General features: G+C 46.1%; 1 protein-coding gene across 1 annotated transcript in view; it reads right to left on the reverse strand.

The window, feature by feature from the left end:
* Window positions 1-10,889, reverse strand: part of VWA1 (von Willebrand factor A domain containing 1) — a 36,263-nt gene extending 25,374 nt beyond the window's left edge. The window contains exon 1 of the mRNA XM_067472967.1: window positions 10,515-10,889. Coding sequence (XP_067329068.1) covers window positions 10,515-10,596 — 82 coding nt within the window. The 5' untranslated portion in view covers window positions 10,597-10,889. The remainder of the gene's footprint in view (window positions 1-10,514) is intronic.
* Window positions 10,890-20,568: the final 9,679 nt, after the last annotated feature.

Consider the following 20,568-nt stretch of genomic DNA (forward strand, 5'->3'; position numbering starts at 1 on the left):
GATGAGTTACGAAGGCGGAGGCATTACTTTTCACTTTAACAACACAACCGTTCATTGCTAAGGCTTCCTGCCAAAATGGAGCTGTAGAGGAGGGTCTACTGAACAAGCCAGTACCTGCTGCATCCCAGTACTGCCATCTTTTGATGAATTATGAAGGTGGAGGCATTACTTTTTCTGCTAAGGCTTCTTGCCAAAATGGAACTGTAGAGGAGAGTCTACTGAACAAGCCAGTACCTGCTGCATCCCAGTACTGCCATCTGTTGAGGAGTTACGAAGGTGGAGGCATTACTTTTCACTTTAACAACACAACCGTTCATTGCTAAGACTTCCTGCCAAAATGGAACTGTAGAGGAGAGTCTACTGAACAAGCCAGTACCTGCTGCATCCCAGTACTGCCATCTGTTGAGGAGTTACGAAGGTGGAGGCATTACTTTTCACTTTAACAACACAACCGTTCAATGCTAACGCTTCTCACCAAAATGGAGCTGTAGAGGAGAGTCTGCTGAACAAGCCAGTACCTGCTGCATCCCAGTACTGCCATCTGTTGAGTTATGAAGGTGGAGGCATTACTTTTCATTCAACCCTTGTAGAGGCGCGCCACCCCCGCAAGACCCACGTTCTGTCCAAGCTTTCCTTGGGATTTCGAGTCCGAAAAGACCTCGCCTCCAGATGTTATCTTCCCGATTCTGGAGAGGAAACGGAGGAAATGACTTGCAACCGGCTCAGGTTAGCCATGCTTGGAATGCCTCTGGATGCGGGGGAGTTGGATCGCGAAATGAATACTTTTGGCCCCAGGACTGCAATTCACATCCCGTTTTGTAACTACAGTGGGATTTGCTGCTTCCTGGGAGTCGGGAGGTTTTTAAGCTCAAGATGGATGGCTATCTGTCGGGAAGGCTTCGATGGTGTCTGCCTGCCTGCCAGAGTGGAGTTGGACAAGATCAGTGATTGTCAATCATTCGAATGCCGCGACCCTTTAACACAGTTCCACATGTTGTGGTGACCTCCAACCATAACATTATTGGGCTGTTGTAGGTTTTTCAAGCTGTATGGCCATGTTGCAGAAGCATTCTCTCCTGACATTTCGCCTGCATGTTCAGAGGTTGAGGGGTCTGTTGGAAACTAGGCAAGTCAAATCATAGAATCCACCCCAGGCAGTAAGCAGCCAGGCTTTGAAGCTGCAATGCCATTTGATGCCAATTGCAACATTCACACTTGCCTCAAACAGTCAATACCCCCAAATTTGAATACAGGTGGGGTTGATTTTGTCATTTGGGAGTTGTAGTTGCTGGGATTTATAGTTTACCTACAATCAAAGAGTATTCTGAACTCCACCAACGTTTGAATTGAACTAAATTTTTGCACTCAGAACTCCCATGAACAACAAAGTTTGGAGGGCACTGACCTTGAGTTTGGGAGTTGTAGTTCACCTACATCCAGAGAACACTGTGGACTCAAACAATGATAGATCTGGACCAAGAATACTCAATATGCCCAAATGTGAACACTGTTGGAGTTTGGGGAAAATAGATCTTGACATTTGGGAGTTGTAGTTCACCTACAGTAAAAGAGCATTCTGGACTCCACCAACGATGGATTTGATCCAGAATTGGCACACAGAACTCCCATGACGAAGAGAAAATGCTGGAAGAGTTTGGTGGGCATTGAACTTGAGTTTGGGAGTTGTAGTTCACCTGTATTCAGACAGAACTATGGACTCAAACAAGGATGGATCTGGACCAAACATGACACAGATACTCAATATCCCCAAATGTGAACACTAGAAAATAGAGCTTGACATTTGGGAGTTGTAGTTGCTGGGATTTATAGTTCACCTACAATCTAAGAGCATTGTGAACTCCACCAGCAATGGAATTGAACCAAACTTGGCACACAGAACTCCCATGACCATTAGGATTTGCTGGGATTTATAGTTCACCTACAATCAAATAGCATTCTGAACTCCATCAACGATGGAATCTAAGAGCATTGTGAACTCCACCAACAATGGAATTGAACCAAACTTGGCACACAAAACACCCATGACCGTTAGTGTTTGCTGGGGTTTGACCTTGAGTTTGGGAGTTGTAGTTCACCTACATCCAGAGAACACTGTGGACTCAAACCATGATGGATCTGGACCAAACTTGGCACGGATACTCAATATGCCCAAATGTGAACACTGGTGGAGTTTGGGGAAAACAGACTTTGTTATTTGGGAGTTGTAGTTTCTGGGATTTATAGTTCGCCTACAATCAAAGAGCATTCTGAACTCCATCAACGATGGAATCTAAGGGCATTGTGAACTCCACCAACAATGTAATTGAACCAAACTTGGCACACAAAACACCCATGACCATTAGTGTTCGCTGGGTTTTGACCTTGAGTTTGGGAGTTGTAGTTCACCTACATCCAGAGAACACTGTGGACTCAAACCAAGATGGATCTGGACCAAACTTGGCACGGATACTCAATATGCCCAAATGTGAACACTGGTGGAGTTTGGGGAAAACAGACTTTGTAATTTGGGAGTTGTAGTTTCTGGGATTTATAGTTCGCCTACAATCAAAGAGCATTCTGTACTCCATCAACGATGGAATTGAACCAAACTTGGCACACAGGTCTCCCATGACCAGCAGAAAATACTGGAAGGGTTTGGTTGGGCACTGACCTTGAGTTTGGGAGTTCTAGTTCACCCACATCCAGAGAGCACTGTGGACTCAAACAATGATAGATCTGGACCAAACTTGGCACAGATACTCAAAATGCCGAAATGTGAACACTGGTGGAGTTTGGGGAAAATAGACCTTGACATTTGGGAGTTTATACTCTGGTTTCTCTTCAGATTGTATAAATTGGAACGGGTTGTGGTAACTTCTCCTCTGGGCAAGAGACGACACGAATGTCTCCAAGGGCAGCAACAGATGTGGTTGAAAATCGGGCTGTGATGCCAGGCATCCAACCGTATCTAACTGCCGCATTGTGGCAACACAAGGTGTTCCGTTTCACGGTTTTTATTAACCAGACATACCAAACCCATGACCAAAGCAATGCTGGGAAGAGCATAAACACACATGCGCGCACACACACAGAAAGCACAAAAGTATGGCACTAAATGCACCCTGGATGCCCACATGGTGCTGTTTTTCTACCAACCACTCACCATGTCATTGCTGCTTCCTCTTATCTAACACAGGCTAAATCCTTACTGCCATTCAATACAGTTTGAAACTGCGTTATAGGGTCAGTGTAGACTAGTGTTTCTCAACCTTTCTAATGCCGCAACCCCTCAATGCCTGTTAATCTGTTGGCTGGACTCCTGCAATGGCTCTGTATGGGGCTGCCCTTGAAGGCAGTGCAGGAAATAGTCCATGGTCCTATTAATCTGTTGGCTAGACTACTGCAATAGCTCTGTATGGGGCTGCCCTTGAAGGCAGTGCAGGAAATGGTCCATGTTCCTATTAATCTGTTGGCTAGACTACTGCAATAGCTCTGTATGGGGCTACCCTTGAAGGCAGTGCAGGAAGTGGTCCCTGCTCCTATTAATCTGTTGGCTAGACTACTGCAACGGCTCTGTATGGGGCTGTCCTTGAACGCAGTGCAGGAAGTGGTCGATTCTCCCAATCAGTTGGCTAGACTACTGCAATGGTTCTGTATGGGGCTGCCCTTGAAGGCAGTGCAGGAAGTGGTCCATACTCCTAATAGTCAGTTGACTAGACTACTGCAGTGGCTCTGTATGGGGCTGCCCTTGAAGGCAGTGCAGGAAGTGGTCCCTGCTCCTATTAATCTGTTGGCTAGACTACTGCAATGGATCCGTATGGGGCTACGCTTGAAGGCAGTGCAGTTCAGTGGTCCATGCTCCTATCAATCTGTTGGCTAGGCTACTGCAATGGCTCTGTATGGGGCTGCCCTTGAAGGCAGACTACTGCAATGGTTCTGTGTGGGGCTGCTCTTGATGGCAGTGCAGGAAGTGCTCCATGCTCCTAATAATCGGTTGGCTAGACTATTGCAATGGCTCTGCATGGGGCTGCCCTTGAAGGCAGTGCAGGAAGTGGTCCATGCTCCTATTAATCTGTTGGCTAGACTACTGCAACGGCTCTGTATGGGGCTGCCCTTAAAGGCCAAATCTGTAGGAATTCTCAATGTCCTCCAGGAGATGCAATGGCAGTGCTTCTCAACCTTCCTAATGCCATGGCCCCTTAATGCAGTTCAGTGGTCTATGCTCCTATTAATCTATTGGCTAGACTACCTCAATGAATCTGTAAGGGGCTGCCCTTGAAAACCAAATCTGTAGGAATTCTCTATATCCTCCAGGTGATGCGATGGCAGTGCTTCTCAGTCTTCCTAATGCCGTGACCCCTTAATGCCGTTCAGTGGCCTATGCTCCTATTAATCTATTGGCTAGACTACCTCAATGGATCTGTAAGGGGTTGCCCTTGAAAACCAAATCTGTAGGAATTCTCTATATCCTCTGGCTGACGCGATGGCAGTGCTTCTCAACCTTCCTAATGCTGTGACCCCTTAATGAAGTTCAGTGGTCTACGCTCCTATTAATCTATTGGCTGGACTACTGCAATGGCTCTGTATTTGGGGCTGCCCTTGAAGGCTGTGCCTAAAAACCGTGGGACAGTGCACTGAAGTGAGTTCAATTGCTTCTGCGGGATGATAATGATGCTCCATGCAGTCATGCTGGCCACATGACCTTGGAGGAGTCTATGGACAACGCCGGTTCTCCAGCTTAGAACCCCTAGAGTCGGACACGACTAGACTTAATGTCGAGGGGAAACCTTTACCTTTACGTATATAATATTTAAATCTGTTTACTGGGCTGACTTGAGGGTCAGGCTGTAAACGCAGTTGGAATAAATCAATGTCGAGCTGGTTCGTCAGATTGGGCAAGGCCATTTCCGTCGCAAGCCTCGACTGGCCCACGTTGGCAGAAGCCTCGGATTTCGTGGCTCTCTCCAGGTTTGTGATGCCCGGGGATTCGTGTTCGTGCCAGAATTAAGCTGTCAGATCCCTCCCAATGTCAAAGCAGGGCGGTTTCTTCCTAACCGAAGAAGTGCAAATCCAGTGCCAGCTGGCTTTGGGGTTTTTTTGGATCTGGGTTTTCGACGTCGCAGCCTCGCCAGGACTTAGCCTCAACTTTTCCAGAAAAGCCTCCGAAACAGAAGCTCGAGTGTTTTCCTTTTGCAACCATTTGGACCGCGTTGCAAATTCCGGCCAAATCTCACGCCGTGGGACGCGTCCAGCAAGCAAAATAGCAATTTGCGGAGCACAAAAGCACAACATGATTAGATAAACCCAAGGCGGTCAGAGAGAAAGAGAGAGAGAGGTATTTATTGGGATGGATGGATAAACAAAAAGTCCCTCTTTTCCAGCTGCAAGGAATCCAATGCTAACTAACCGGGTCAGGTTACCCTCTTTTGGGGTAAACATTGCAAAAAGGTTCCTTTTCCACCCAGCAAATTCTCCCACGGTGGATTCAGGAAGTTGTCATTTTAATATAGTCATCTCCCTGTCAAACCCTATTCTGCCCGGCAGGAGGAAACAATCAAAGCACTCCCAACAGATGGCCATTCGGTCTCTGTTTCAAAACCTCCCTTGGATTCTCATGCAGGATATTCCACTCCTGAACAGCTTTTACTGCTTATCCGTGAATCCTAACTCTTCCAACTTTCACCCAAGCAGGGCAAAAATTAGATAATTACCTAATAATAATAATTATAATAATAATAATAATAAAAATTATTATTATTTACATTGCGAAAAGGTTCTTTTTCCACCCAGCAAATTCTCCCATGGTGGATTCTGGGAGTGGTCATTTTAATATAGTCTTCTCCCTGTCCAAATCTATTCTGCTTGGCAGGAGGAAACAATCAAAGCACTCCCGACAGATGGCCATCCGGCCCCTGTTTCAAAACCTCCCTTGGATTCTCATGCAGGATATTCCACTCCTGAACAGCTTTGGCTGCTTATCCGTGAATCCTAACTCTTCCAACTTGCACCCAAGCAGGGCAAAAATTAGATAATTACCTAATAATAATAATAATAATTATAATTATAATTATTATTATTTACATTGCGAAAAGGTTCCTTTTCCGCCCAGCAAATTCTCCCACGGTGGATTCTGGGAGTGGTCATTTTAATATAGTCTTCTCCCTGTCCAACCCTATTCTGCCTGGCAGGAGGAAACAATCAAAGCACTCCCAACAGATGGCCATCCGGCCTCTGTTTCAAAACCTCCCTTGGATTCTCATGCAGTATATTCCACTCCTGAACAGCTTTGGCTGCTTATTTGTAAGCCCTAACTCTTCCAACTTTCACCCAAGCAGGGCAAAAATTAGATAATTACCTAATAATAATAATAATAATAATAATTATTATTATTATTATTATTATCATTGTGAAAAGGTTCCTTTTCCACCCAGCAAATTCTCCCATGGTGGATTCTGGGAGTGGTCATTTTAATATAGTCTTCTCCCTGTCCAAATCTATCCTGCTTGGCAGGAGGAAACAATCAAAGCACTCCCGACAGATGGCCATCCGGCCTCTGTTTCAAAACCTCCCTTGGATTCTCATGCAGGATATTCCACTCCTGAACAGCTTTTACTGCTTATCCGTGAATCCTAACTCCTCCAACTTGCACCCAAGCAGGGCAAAAATTAGATAATTACCTAATAATAATAATAATTATTATTATTATTTTGTAATATTTAGGTGAACTTCTTTTTCCCTGCAGGATATTCCACTCCTGAACAGCTTTGGCTGCTTATTTGTGAGCCCTAACTCTTCCAACTTGCACCCAAGCAGGGCAAAAATTAGATAATTAAATAATAATAATAATAATAATAATAATTTAATTATCTTATTATTATTATTATTATTATTATTATTATGTAATATTTAGGTGAACTTCTTTTTTTCCTGCAATTGGAATCCATTGCTCCATTACCAAGTGTGTAAAGTTTAGAAGAGACCCCAAAAGCCATCCAGTTCAATCCCCATTCTGCCAGGCAGGAAGGGCACCATCAAAGCCCTCCCGACAGATGGCCATCCGGCCTCTGTTTCAAAACCTCAGCTGGACTCTTGAGGTCTGCAGTCTGCCCATGCCTGTCCTTATTATGTAGAGTTTTGAAGAAACCCCAAAAGCCATCCAGTCCAAACCCCATTCTGCCAGGCAGGAAGGGCACCATCAAAGCCTTCCTAACAGATGGCCATCCGGCCTCTGTTTCAAAACCTGAGCTGGACTCTTGAGGTCTGAAGTCTGCCCATGCCTGTCCTTATTATGTAGAGTTTAGAAGAGACCCCAAAAGCCATCCAGTTCAAAGCGCATTCTGCCTGGCAGAAAGGGCACCATCAAAGCACTCCCGACAGATGGCCATCCGGCTACTGTTTCAAAACCTCCGCTGAACTCTTGAGGTCTGAAGTCTGCCCATGCCTGTCCTTACTAGGTAGAGTTTAGAAGAGACCCCAAAAGCCATTCAGTACAAACCCCATTCTGCCAGGCAGGAAGGGCACCATCAAAGCCCTCCCGACAGATGGCCATCCGGCCTCTGTTTCAAAACCTCAGTTGGACTCTTGAGGTCAGAAGTCTGCCCATGCCTATCCTTAGTACGTAGAGTTTAGAAGAGACCACAAAAGCCATCCAGTCCAAACCCCATTCTGCCCGGCAGGAAGGGCACCATCAAAGCCCTCCCGACAGATAGCCACGGTCTGTTTCAGAACCTCCAGAGAAGGAGATGCCACCAGACTCTCAGGCTTGGATTGTGCCTCCCTGTAAGGACAGAATGGGATTTGGTTGTGATTCTAGGGTTGACACAAAGCCCGAAGTGGTAGTTAACGCCTCGAAACGAAAGAATCCGGTATCGAGATGTCATCTACGGATATAGAAAAGCTGTCTCAAAGCAATACGAAAAGGATCGAGGAGACTTATGTAGTAGGGCACAAGCTAAACAAGAAGAGTATGATGCGTAACAAGAAGGGTATGATGTAGTCGAGCGCAAGCTAAACAAGAAGAGTATGAAGTGGTAGTTAACACCTCGAAACGAAAGAATTGGGTCTCGAGATGTCATCTACGGATATAGAAAAACTGTCTCGAAGCAATACTAAAAGGATTGAGGAGATTTACATAGTAGAGACAAGCTAAACAAGAAGAGTATGAGGCTTGACACAAAGTCCGAAGTGGTAGTCAACGCCTCGAAACGAAAGAATCGGGTATCATCTACGGATATAGAAAAGCTATATCCGTAGATGATACCTGATTCTTTCTGATTCTATAGAAAAGATATAGAAAAGCTGTCTAGAAGCAATATGAAAAGGATCGAGGAGACTTACGTAGTAGAGACAAGCTAAACAAGAAGAGTATGAGGCTTGACACAAAACCCGAAGTGATAGTTAACGCCTCGAAACGAAAGAATCCGGTATCGAGATGTCATCTACGGATATAGAAAAGCTTTCTCGAAGCAATAGGAAAAAGATCGAGGAGACTTATGTAGTAGAGCGCAAGCTAAACAAGAAGAGTATGAAGTGGTAGTTAACGCCTCGAAACGAAAGAATCTGGTACCGAGATGTCATCTACGGATATAGAAAAGCTTTCTCGGAGCAATAGGAAAAGGATCGAGGAGACTTACGTAGTAGAGTGCAAGCTAAACAAGAAGAGTATGAGGCTTGACACAAAGCCTGAAGTGGTAGTTAACGCCTCGAAACGAAAGAATCTGGTACCGAGATGTCATCTATGGATATAGAAAATGTGTCTCGAAGCAATACGAAAAGGATCGAGGAGACTTGCGTAGTAGAGCACAAGTTAAACAAGAAGAGTATGATGCGTAACAAGAAGGGTATGATGTAGTAGAGCGCAAACTAAACAAGAAGAGTATGAAGTGGTAGTTAATGCCTCGAAACGAAAAATCCGGTACCGAGATGTCATCTACGGATATAGAAAATCTGTCTCAAAGCAATACGAAAAGGATCGAGGAGACTTACGCAGTAGAGACAAGCTAAACAAGAAGAGTATGCGGCTTGACACAAAGCCCGAAGTGGTAGTCAACGCCTCAAAACGAAAGAACCAGGTATCGAGATGTCATATACGGATATAGAAAAGCTGTCTCGAAGCAATAGGAAAAGGATCGAGGAGACTTACGTAGTAGAGCGCAAGCTAAACAAGAAGAGTATGATGCGTAACATGAAGGGTATGATGTAGTCGAGTGCAAGCTAAACAAGAAGAGTATGAAGTGGTAGTTAACGCCTCGAAACGAAAGAATTGGGTACCGAGATGTCATCTACGGATATAGAAAATGTGTCTCGAAGCAATATGAAAAGGATTGAGGAGACTTGCGTAGTAGAGTACAAGCTAAACAAGAAAAGTATGATGCGTAGCAAGAAGAGTATGATGTAGTTGAGTGCGAGCTAAACAAGAAGAGTATGAAGTGGTAGTTAATGCCTTGAAACGAAAGAATCAGGTACCGAGTTGTCATCTACGGATATAGAAAATCTGTCTCAAAGCAATACGAAAAGGATCAAGGAGACTTACGTAGTAGAGACAAGCTAAACAAGAAGAGTATGATGCGTAGCAAGGAGAGTATGCTGTAGTAGTGTGCAAGCTAAACAAGAAGAGTATGAGGCTTGACACAAACCCTGAAGTGGTAGTTAATGCCTCAAAACGAAAGAATCTGGTACCGAGATGTCATCTACGGATATAGAAAATCTGTCTCGAAGCAATAGGAAAAGGATCGAGGAGACTTACGTAGTAGAGCACAAGTTAAACAAGAAGAGTATGATGCTAACAAGAAGGGTATGATGTAGTCGAGCATGAGAAGAGTATGAAGTGGGAGTTAATGCCTCAAAACGAAAGAATCGGGTACCGAGATGTCATCTACGGATATAGAAAATCTGTCTCAAAGGAATACAAGAGGATCGAAGAGACTTGCGTAGTAGAGTGCAAGCTAAACAAGAAGAGTATGATGCTAACAAGAAGGGTATGATGTAGTCGAGCATGAGAAGAGTATGAAGTGGTAGTTAATGCCTCGAAACGAAAGAACCAGGTATCGAGATGTCATCTACGGATATAGAAAATGTGTCTCGAAGCAATACGAAAAGGATTGAGGAGACTTATGTAGTAGAGCACAAGTTAAACAAGAAGAGTATGATGCTAACAAGAAGGGTATGATGTACTTGAGCATGAGAAGAGTATGAAGTGGTAGTTAATGTCTCGAAATGAAAGTATCGGGTACCGAGATGTCATCTACGGATATAGAAAATGTGTCTCAAAGCAATACGAAAAGGATTGAGGAGACTTACGTAGTAGAACGCAAGCTAAACAAGAAGAGTGTGATGCGGAAGACCACGGATTATCCTACAGATGTTCAGGAGCACCTTTTGCAAAGACTCTTTGCACCTGTGTGCAAACATCAGCACATTCTTACCCGACTCCTCTTGGTATTGACTTTGGAAGGCACCCAAAGGGCAGAGAAGCAAACCTGGAGGAGAGACCAAGGCTTTCAAGAAGGACTCACCTCTCGGAAGGAGGGTTTCTCCCAGAGCGACGTGAAGGAAGAGAAGACACAGCAGGGCTTGGGAAGAAGAAGAAGAGCCCATGGCAGCCCCTTCCAGCAGCTACCTCAAGCCCAAAGCCTCAAAGGTGGGAAGGCAGAGCCGGAGTCTCCACGGGGTCATAGTCAAGGGGGCCAGGCCGGCCTCGAACTCCAGAGAGAGGCACCCACTCCCGGTGGTTTCCTTCTTGCGCAGTTGGGAAATCTCTCTCTTTCTCTTCTGCTTCTTTTCCCAGGCAGTAAATCCTTCTTGGCAGGAGTGGCTTCAGAAAACACCACCCCGCCTGCTTCTCTCCTTGCTGCTGCTGCTGCTGACTCTGAAAACTTCAGGGAGGGTCAAGGGAGCAGGAGCAGCAAATGAGGAGAAAGGGCTCCTACCAATGACCAACTCTTGTCTTTCTTTTCTTTTTTCCTTCCTTCTTCCTTCTCTCCTCTTTTTCCTTCCTTCCTTCCCTCCTCCCTCCCTTCTTTTCTATCTTCCTTCCCTCAATCTCTTCTTTCTTTCTCCCTCCCTCCCTTTCTATCTCCCTTTTCTTCCCTCTCACCTTCCTTCCTTCCTTCCTTCCTTCCTTCCTTCCTTCCTTCCTTCCTTCCTTCCTTTTTTCTTCCCTTTCTTCTTTCTTCCTCCCTCCCTTACTTTCTGTCTCCCTTTCCTTCCCTCTCTTCTTTCTTTCTTTCTTTCTTTCTTTCTTTCTTCCCTCCCTACTTCCCCTTCTTTCCTTCCCTTCCTTCTTTCTTCTTCCCTTCCTCCTTCTATCTCCCTTTCTTTCCCTCTCACCTTTCTTTCTTTCCTTCCTTCCTTCCTTCTTTCCTCCCTCCCTCCCTCCCTTCTTTTTTCCCTTACTTCTTTCTCTACTTCTCTCTCATTTCTCACTCTCACCTTTCTTTCCTTCTTTCTTTCTTCCTCCCTCCCTCCCTCCCTCCCTCCCTTCTTTTTATTCCTTACTTCTTTCTCTCCTTCTCCCTCCCTCCCTCCCTCCCTTCCTTCCTTCTTTCTTCCTCCCTCCCTTCTACCTCCCCATTCCTTCTCTCTTACATTTCTATCTTTCTTTCTTCCTTTTTCTTTCTTTCTTTTTCCCTTACTACTTTCTCCCCTTCCTTCTCCCCTTTCTATCTTTCTTTCTTTTCCTCCTCCCTCCCTCTCTCCCTCTCTCCCTACTTTTTCTCCTTTCCTCCCTTTCAGCCTGCCTTCCTTCCCTCCTCCCTCCCTCCCTCCCTCCCTCCCTTCTTTTCTATCTTTCTATCTTCCTTCCCTCAATCTCTTCTTTCTTTCTTTCTTTCTTTCTTTCTTTCTTTCTTTCTTTCTCTCTCCCTCCCTTTCTATCTCCCTTTTCTTCCCTCTCACCTTCCTTCCTTCCTTCCCTCCTTCCCTCCCTCCCTACTTCCTTCCTTCTTTTCTTCCCTTCCTTCTTCCTCCCTCCCTCCCTCCCTCCCTTTCTGTCTCCTTTTCCTTCCCTCTCTTCTTTCTTTCTTTCTTTCTTTCTTTCTTTCTTCCCTCCCTACTTCCCCCTTCTTTTCTTCCCTTCCTTCTTCCTTCTTCCCTTCCTCCTTCTATCTCCCTTTCCTTCCCTCTCACCTTTCTTTCTTTCTTTCTTTCTTTCTTTCTTTCTTTCCTCTCTCCCTCCATCCCTCCCTCCCTTCTTTTTCTTCCTTACTTCTTTCTCTCCTTCTCTCTCACTTCCTTCCCTCCTTCCCTTCCTTTTCTTTCTCCCTCCCTCCCTTCTATCTCCCCATTCCTTCTCTCTTTCTCTCTCACATTTCTATCTTTCTTTCTTCCCTCCTTCCCTTCTTTTTCTCTTACTACTTTCTCCCCTTCCGTCTCCCCTTTCTATCTTTCTTTCTTTTCCTCCTTCCTCCCTCTCTCCCTTCTTTTTCTCCCTCCCTCCCTCCCTCCCTCCCTCCCTCCCTCCCCTTCCTTCCTTCCTTCCTTCCTTCCTTCCTTCCTCCCTTCCCTTCCCTTCCCTTCCCTTCCCTCCTCTCCTTCCCTCTCACATTTCTATCTTTCTTTCTTCCCTTCTTTTTCTTTCTCACTCCCTCTCTACCTTCTTTTTCCCTTCCTGCCTTCTCCCCTTTCTATCTTTCTTTCTTTCCTCCCTCTCTCCCTTCTTTTTCTCCCTCCCTCCCTCCATTTCAGTCTCCTTCCTTCCCTCCTTCTTTCCTTCCTTCCCTCCCTCCCTCCTTCCTTCCCCCCCTTCCTTTCTTTGCTTTTCTGATAGTTGCGAACTTTTCGGACGAGCTTGGCAGCGGTGCCCTAGCTTCTCCCCCAAAGAAACAATACCTTGATCAGATTAACTGGGCCAAAACTAACAATAATCCTTGCAAGAAGGCGATATCTATCATACTACGTATTGGCAGCAAAAATTGAAATGCATTTATATTGATTAGGTGGCACACACTTGGAAAAAAAATCCACGCAAATCCATGAAAAAGGGATCCACAAGATGAGCCAAGAGTGTGATGCGGCGGCCAAAAAGGCCAATGCCATTCCCGGCTGCACCAATCGGAGCCCAGCATGGAGTTCCAGCCTGTGCATGCATCTGGTGCGCGTTCTGCATGTTATGGCCATGCTTTTAACTTGAGGTCATATTAATGTTTCAACTGGATGGCTTATTAAACATTTTTTTAAAACTTTCCGACACTTTATTATGATTCATTCTCCGCAATTCAAACTACAAGAGAGGAGATTCCATCTGAACATGAGGAAGAACTTCCTGAGTGTGAGAGCCATTCAGCAGTGGAACTCTCTGCCCCGGAGGGAGTGTGGTGGAGGCTCCTTCTTTGGAAGCTTTTAAGCAGAGGCTGGATGGCCATCTGTCGGGGGTGATTTGAATGCAACATTCCTGCTTCTTGGCAGAATGGGGGTGGACTGGATGGCCCATGAGGTCTCTCCCAACTCTTTGATTCTAGGATTCTATGATTGGCTTTCCGTCAGGCTTTATGTGCCCCGTTTGGGGAAAAGACAGGCACGGACGTGAATGCCTCTTGAAATAAATATTTACAATATTTTAAAAATACTTTTCCCACTAAAATGAGATGAATAATTAAATACGCCAACATATTTTGCCTCAAAGCTCATGGTGTCGGTGAGTCAGTGCGAGGAAAAAGGGGAAAGCTGGGAATATATAGCACGTAATAGGGAAGGAGATACGGGCATCTGGTAAAGACATAGAGAAGGTTGAGCAAAGTTTCCAAATCTTGGTGAGAAAAGGGTATCTGAGCACCTTCATAAAAAATGTGTGATTTCCCGTCTTTGCGTGGGAACAAAAAGATCTGTGCAAATTCACCTTGTTGAGTTAGTCATGGGAGTTCCGTGTGCCAAGTTTGGTCCAGTTCCATCATTGGTGGGAGTCACAGTTTCCCTGGTTGTGGGTGAACTACAACTCCCAAAAAGGAAGGACCATTCCCCCCAAACCCCTCCACTGATCAGATTCCGACATATCAAGTATGCGTTCCAAGTTTGGTCCAGATCAATCGGTGTTTGGGTTCGTAATGCTCTCTGGATACAGGTGAACTACAACTCCCAAAAAGTAAGGACCGTTCCCCGCAATCCCCTCCAGTAATCAGATTCCGACACATAAAGTATGCGTTCCAAGTTTGGTCCAGATCAATCGGTGTTTGGGTCCATAATGCTCTCTGGATATAGGTGAACTACAACTCCCAAAAAGTAAGGACCGTTCCCCCCAAACCCCTCCAGTGATCAGATTCCGACATATCAAGCATGCATTCCAAGTTTGGTCTGGATCCATCGGAGTTTGGGTTCACAGTGCTCTCTGGATGTAGGTGAACTACAACTCCCAAAAAGTAAGGACCGTTCCCCCCAAACCCCTCCAGTAATCAGATTCCGACATATCAAGTATGCATTCCAAGTTTGGTCCTGATCCTTCGGTGTTTGTGTTCATAATGCTCTCTGGATGTAGGTGAACTACAACTCCCAAAAAGTAAGGACCATTCCCCCCAAACCCCTCCAGTGATCAGATTCCGACATATAAAGTATGCATTCCAAGTTTGGTCCTGATCCTTCGGTGTTTGGGTTCATAATGCTCTCTGGATGTAGGTGAACTACAACTCCCAAAAAGTAAGGACCATTCCCCCCAAACCCCTCCAGTAATCAGATTCTAACATATCAAGTATGCATTCCAAGTTTGGTCCAGATCCATCGGTGTTTGGGTTCACAATGCTCTCTGGATGGAGAGATGAAGAGAGAAAGAAACACTGGGATGCCTATGGTGGAGGAAACACATACAATCTAGGATGGGATTGTCGCTGTATGAAAGTCTTCCCTTGGGTGGTGGGCAGAATTCTGTTGGTGCAGGACATTGTCAGGGCTCTTGGACATGTTCATGTGTTGGTGGAGGGAAACACTGAGATGTCTGTGGTGGAGGAAACACAAAAAATCTAGGATGGAATTGTCTCAGTATGAAAGCCTTCACTTGGGTGGTGGGCAGGATGGTGTTGGTGGAGGGAAACACTGGGATATCTGTGGTGGAGGAAGCACATCAAATCTAGGATGGAATTGCCTCAGTATGAAAGCCTTCACTTGGGTTGTGGGAAGGATGGTGTTGGTGGAGGGGGACACTGGGATGTCTGTGGTGGAGGAAACACATAAAATCTAGGATGGAATTGTCTCAGTTTGAAAGCCTTCATTTCAGTGGTGGGCAGGATGGTGTTGGTGGAGGGAAACACTGGGATTTCTGTGGTGGAGGAAACACATAAATAATGATGATGATGATGATGATGATGATGATGATGTCTGTGGTGAAGGAAACACATAAAATCTAGGATGGAATTGTCTCAGTATGAAAGCCTTCACTTGGGTGGTGGGCAGGATGGTGTTGGTGGAGGGAAACACTGGGATGTCTGTGGTGGAGGAGACACATAAAATCTAGGATAGAATTGTCCCTGTATGTCACTGGAGGGAGGCTCCTTCTTTGGAAGCCTTTAAACAGAGGCTGGATGGCCATCTGTCAGGGGTGCTTTGATTGTGCTTTTCCTGCCTGGCAGAACGGGGTTGGACTGGATGGCCCTTGGAGGTCTCTTCCAACTCTGATCCAATGAGTCTTTGATATAGGAACACGAGACAACAGGAACGAATTGTGCCCGTGATGTTTGTTTATGCTCTGGTGGCATCCAGGCGGTTGCTGGTGTTCCCTTCATAAGGAATCCTTCTCTCCCGTAAACATTGACACAAGATCCCTGATTTGGGGATCTGAAAAGTGACACCCCAGGAAAGTTCACCGTGAACCATTGACCCCCGTCTGACGCGTGGGGTGATTCACCAGTGCTATTTATAATGGTCCTCCTGGGGTCACCTCGGGTTGCCTTCTCCTGCCCTTGGCCCAACTCGAAAGCATTGATGGTTGTTCCCATTTACATCTCATTTGTGAACCATAACCATCCTATCCTTCCTTCTCTCTTTCCTCCCTCCTTCCCCCCTCCTTCCCCTTTCCTTCCACCCTTTTCTCCTTCCTTCCTTCCTTCCTTCCTTCCTTCCTTCCTTCCTTCCTTCCTTCCTCTCTTTCCTCCCTCCCTCCCTTACCTCCCACTTTTTCCTTCCCTTTTTCCTTCCCTTTGTCTTTCCTTCCTTCTCTCTTTCCTCCCTCCTTCCCCCCTCCTTCCCCTTTCCTTCCACCCTTTTCTCCTTCCTTCCTTCCTTCCTTCCTTCCTTCCTTCCTTCCTTCCTCTCTTTCCTCCCTCCCTCCCTTACCTCCCACTTTTTCCTTCCCTTCTTCCTTCCCTTTGTCTTTCCTTCCTTCTCTCTTTCCTCCCTCCTTCCCCCCTCCTTCCCCTTTCCTTCCACCCTTTTCTCCTTCCTTCCTTCCTTCCTTCCTTCCTTCCTTCCTTCCTTCCTTCCTCTCTTTCCTCCCTCCCTCCCTTACCTCCCACTTTTTCCTTCCCTTTTTCCTTCCCTTTGTCTTTCCTTCCTTCTCTCTTTCCTCCCTCCTTCCCCCCTCCTTCCCCTTTCCTTCCACCCTTTTCTCCTTCCTTCCTTCCTTCCTTCCTTCCTTCCTTCCTTCCTCTCTTTCCTCCCTCCCTCCCTTACCTCCCACTTTTTCCTTCCCTTCTTCCTTCCCTTTGTCTTTCCTTCCTTCTCTCTTTCCTCCCTCCTTCCCCCCTCCTTCCCCTTTCCTTCCACCCTTTTCTCCTTCCTTCCTTCCTTCCTTCCTTCCTTCCTTCCTTCCTTCCTTCCTCTCTTTCCTCCCTCCCTCCCTTACCTCCCACTTTTTCCTTCCCTTCTTCCTTCCCTTTGTCTTTCCTTCCTTCTCTCTTTCCTCCCTCCTTCCCCCCTCCTTCCCCTTTCCTTCCACCCTTTTCTCCTTCCTTCCTTCCTTCCTTCCTTCCTTCCTTCCTTCCTTCCTTCCTTCCTCTCTTTCCTCCCTCCCTCCCTTACCTCCCACTTTTTCCTTCCCTTCTTCCTTCCCTTTGTCTTTCCTTCCTTCTCTCTTTCCTCCCTCCTTCCCCCCTCCTTCCCCTTTCCTTCCACCCTTTTCTCCTTCCTTCCTTCCTTCCTTCCTTCCTTCCTTCCTTCCTTCCTTCCTCTCTTTCCTCCCTCCCTCCCTTACCTCCCACTTTTTCCTTCCCTTCTTCCTTCCCTTTGTCTTTCCTTCCTTCTCTCTTTCCTCCCTCCCTCTTTCTCCCTCTTACCATTTCCTTTCACCGTTTTGCCTTCCTTCCTTCTCTTTCCTCCTTCTATCCATCCATTCAGACTTCGTCCCTTCCTTCTTCCCTTCCCTTCCACCCTTCCTTCTCTCCCTCTTTCTCATTCCTTCCTTCCATCCTTCCCTTCCTCCCTTTCACCCATCTTTCTTTCTTTCTTTCTTTCTTTCTTTCTTTCTTTCTTTCATCCTTCCCTTCTTTCCTTCTCTTCCACCCTTTCATGCTTGCTTCCCTCCCTCTCTCTTGTTCCTCCCTTTTGTCCTTCTTTATTTCCTTCCTTTCTTCTTTCTTTCTTTCTTTGTCTCCTCCTTCCCTCCTTCCCTTCCCTTCCCCCCTTTCATGCTTCTTTCCTTCTCTCCTTTCTTGTTCCTTCCTTCCAACCTTCCCTTCCTCCCTTTGTCCTTTATTTCCTTCTTTCTTGCTTTCTTTCTTTCCTTCCTCCTTCCCTTCTTCCCTTCCCTTCCACCCTTTCATGTTTCCTTCCTTCCTTCTCTCCCTCTTTCTCATTCCTTCTTTCCAACCTTCCCTTCCTCCCTTTTGTCTTTCTTTCTTTCTTTCTTTCTTTCTTTCTTTCTTTCTTTCTTCCCTCCTTCCCTTCTTCCCTTCCCTTCCACCCTTTCATGCTTCCTTCCTTCCTTCTCTCCCTTTCTTTCTCCTTCCTTCCTTCCATCCTTCCTTCTCTCCCTTTCTTTCTCCTTCCTTCCATCCTTCCCATCCTCCCTTTCATCTTCCTTCCTTCCTTTCTTCCTTCCTTTCTTTCCTTTCTCATTCCTTCCTTCCACCCTTCCCTTCCTCTCTTTCGTCCATCTTTCTTTCTTTCTTTCTTTCTTTTTTTCTTTCTTTCTCTCTCTCTCTCTCCTCCTTCCCTTCTTTCCTTCTCTTCCACCCTTTCATGCTTCCTTCCTTCCCTCTCTCCCTCTTTCTCATTCCTTCATTTCAACTTTCCCTTCCTCCCTTTTGTCTTTCTTTCTTTCTTTCTTTCTTTCTTTCTTTCTTTCCTTTCTCGTTCCTTCCTTCCATCCCTTCCTCTCTTTTGTCCTCCTTCCTTCCTTCCTTCCTTCCTTCCTTCCTTCCTTCCTTCCTTCCTTTATTTCCTCCTTCCTTCCCTTCTCCCCCCCCTTCCTCCCTTTTGTCCTTCTTTCTTTCTTTCTTTCTTTCTTTCTTTCTTTCTTTCTTTCTTTTTTTCCTCCTGCGATTCTAATGCGCTCCCCATTTTTCAAGAAGTGTACAGAAGGGAAAAGTGTGCCTTGGGACCCACGCAAGGCCGCAACGTTTCCCAAGCTTTGAGGGGGGTGATCTTCGGTGTCCTCCTTCCCGCTTCTGATTCCATCGGAGGGACTTCCTTTGTTCCTTTCTTTCTTTCCTTTCTCATTCCTTCCTTCCATCCTTCCCTTCCTCTCTTTAGTCTTTCTTTCTTTCTTTCTTTCTTTCTTTCTTTCTTTCTTTCTTTCTTTCCTCCTTCCCTTCCCTTCCTTTCCCTCTCTCCCTCTTTCCCGTTCCTTCCTTCCATCCTTCCTTTCCTCCCTTTCATCTTCCTTCCTTCCTTCCTTCCACCCTTCCTTCCTTTCTTTCCTTTCTCATTCCTTCCTTCCACCCTTCCCTTCCTTTCTTTCGTCCGTCTTTCTTTCTTTGTTTCTTTGTTTCTTTCTTTTTTTCTTTCTTTCTTTTCTCGTTCCTTCCTTCCACCCTTCCCTTCCTCTCTTTCGTCCGCCTTTCTTTCTTTGTTTCTTTGTTTCTTTCTTTCTTTTCTCATTCCTTCCTTCCATCCTTCCCTTCCTCTCTTTCGTCCATCTTTCTTTCTTTCCTTCTTCCCTTCCCTTCCCTTCCCTTCCCTTCCCTTCCCTTCCCTTCCACCCTTTCATGCTTCCTTCCTTTCCTCTCTCCCTCTTTCTCATTCCTTCCTTCCACCCTTCCCTTCCTCTCTTTCGTCCGCCTTTCTTTCTTTCTTTCTTTCTTTCTCTCTCTCTCTCCTCCTTCCCTTCTTTCCTTCTCTTCCACCCTTTCATGCTTCCTTCCTTCCCTCTCTCCCTCTTTCTCATTCCTTCCTTCCAACCTTCCCTTCCTCCCTTTTGTCTTTCTCTCTCTCTCTCTCTCCTCCTTCCCTTCTTTCCTTCTCTTCCACCCTTTCATGCTTCCTTCCTTCCCTCTCTCCCTCTTTCTCATTCCTTCCTTCCAACCTTCCCTTCCTCCCTTTTGTCTTTCTCTCTCTCTCTCTCTCCTCCTTCCCTTCTTTCCTTCTCTTCCACCCTTTCATGCTTCCTTCCTTCCCTCTCTCCCTCTTTCTCATTCCTTCCTTCCAACCTTCCCTTCCTCCCTTTTGTCTTTCGCTCTCTCTCTTCCTTCCCTTCTTTCCTTCTCTTCCACCCTTTCATGCTTCCTTCCTTCCCTCTCTCCCTCTTTCTCATTCCTTCCTTCCACCCTTCCCTTTCTTTCTTTCTTTCTTTCTTTCTTTCTTTCTTTCTTTCTCTCTCTCTCTCCTCCTTCCCTTCTTTCCTTCTCTTCCACCCTTTCATGCTTCCTTCCCTCCCTCTCTCCCTCTTTCTCATTCCTTCCTTCCAACCTTCCCTTCCTCCCTTTTGTCTTTCTCTCTCTCTCTTCCTTCCCTTCTTTCCTTCTCTTCCACCCTTTCATGCTTCCTTCCTTCCCTCTCTCCCTCTTTCTCATTCCTTCCTTCCAACCTTCCCTTCCTCCCTTTTGTCTTTCTCTCTCTCTCTTCCTTCCCTTCTTTCCTTCTCTTCCACCCTTTCATGCTTCCTTCCTTCCCTCTCTCCCTCTTTCTCATTCCTTCCTTCCAACCTTCCCTTCCTCCCTTTTGTCTTTCTCTCTCTCTCCTCCTTCCCTTCTTTCCTTCTCTTCCACCCTTTCATGCTTCCTTCCTTCCCTCTCTCCCTCTTTCTCATTCCTTCCTTTCAACTTTCCCTTCCTCCCTTTTGTCCTTCTTTCCTTTCCTTCTTTCTTTCTTTCTTTCTTTCTTTCTTTCTTTCTTTCTTTCTTTCTTTCCTCCTGCGATTCTAATGCGCTCCCCATTTTTCAAGAAGTGTACATAAGGGAAAAGTGTGCCTTGGGACCCACGCAAGGCCGCAACTTTTCCCAAGCTTTGAGGGGGTTTATCTTAGGTGGCTTCCTTCCCGCTTCTGATTCCATCGGAGGGACTTGGTGGCAAAGAAGGCCGGCGCACCGTCCCACTTCCTATTTTCCGCCGATGCCCGCGGGTACCTCAACGCAATCGCTTTGGATCAGGGCACCCACCATCTGATGGCGCCCGGAGGCGCATGCCTTGTCGCGCTGCGCCATGCGCTCAGAGAGAGCAGCGGAACCCAAAGTGACGCTTCCGACAAGCATTCGGAAGAGCCCAACGACAACT

Source organism: Anolis sagrei, chromosome 13 (genome assembly GCF_037176765.1).
Source record: "Anolis sagrei isolate rAnoSag1 chromosome 13, rAnoSag1.mat, whole genome shotgun sequence".
Classification (NCBI taxonomy): Eukaryota; Metazoa; Chordata; class Lepidosauria; order Squamata; family Dactyloidae; genus Anolis; species Anolis sagrei.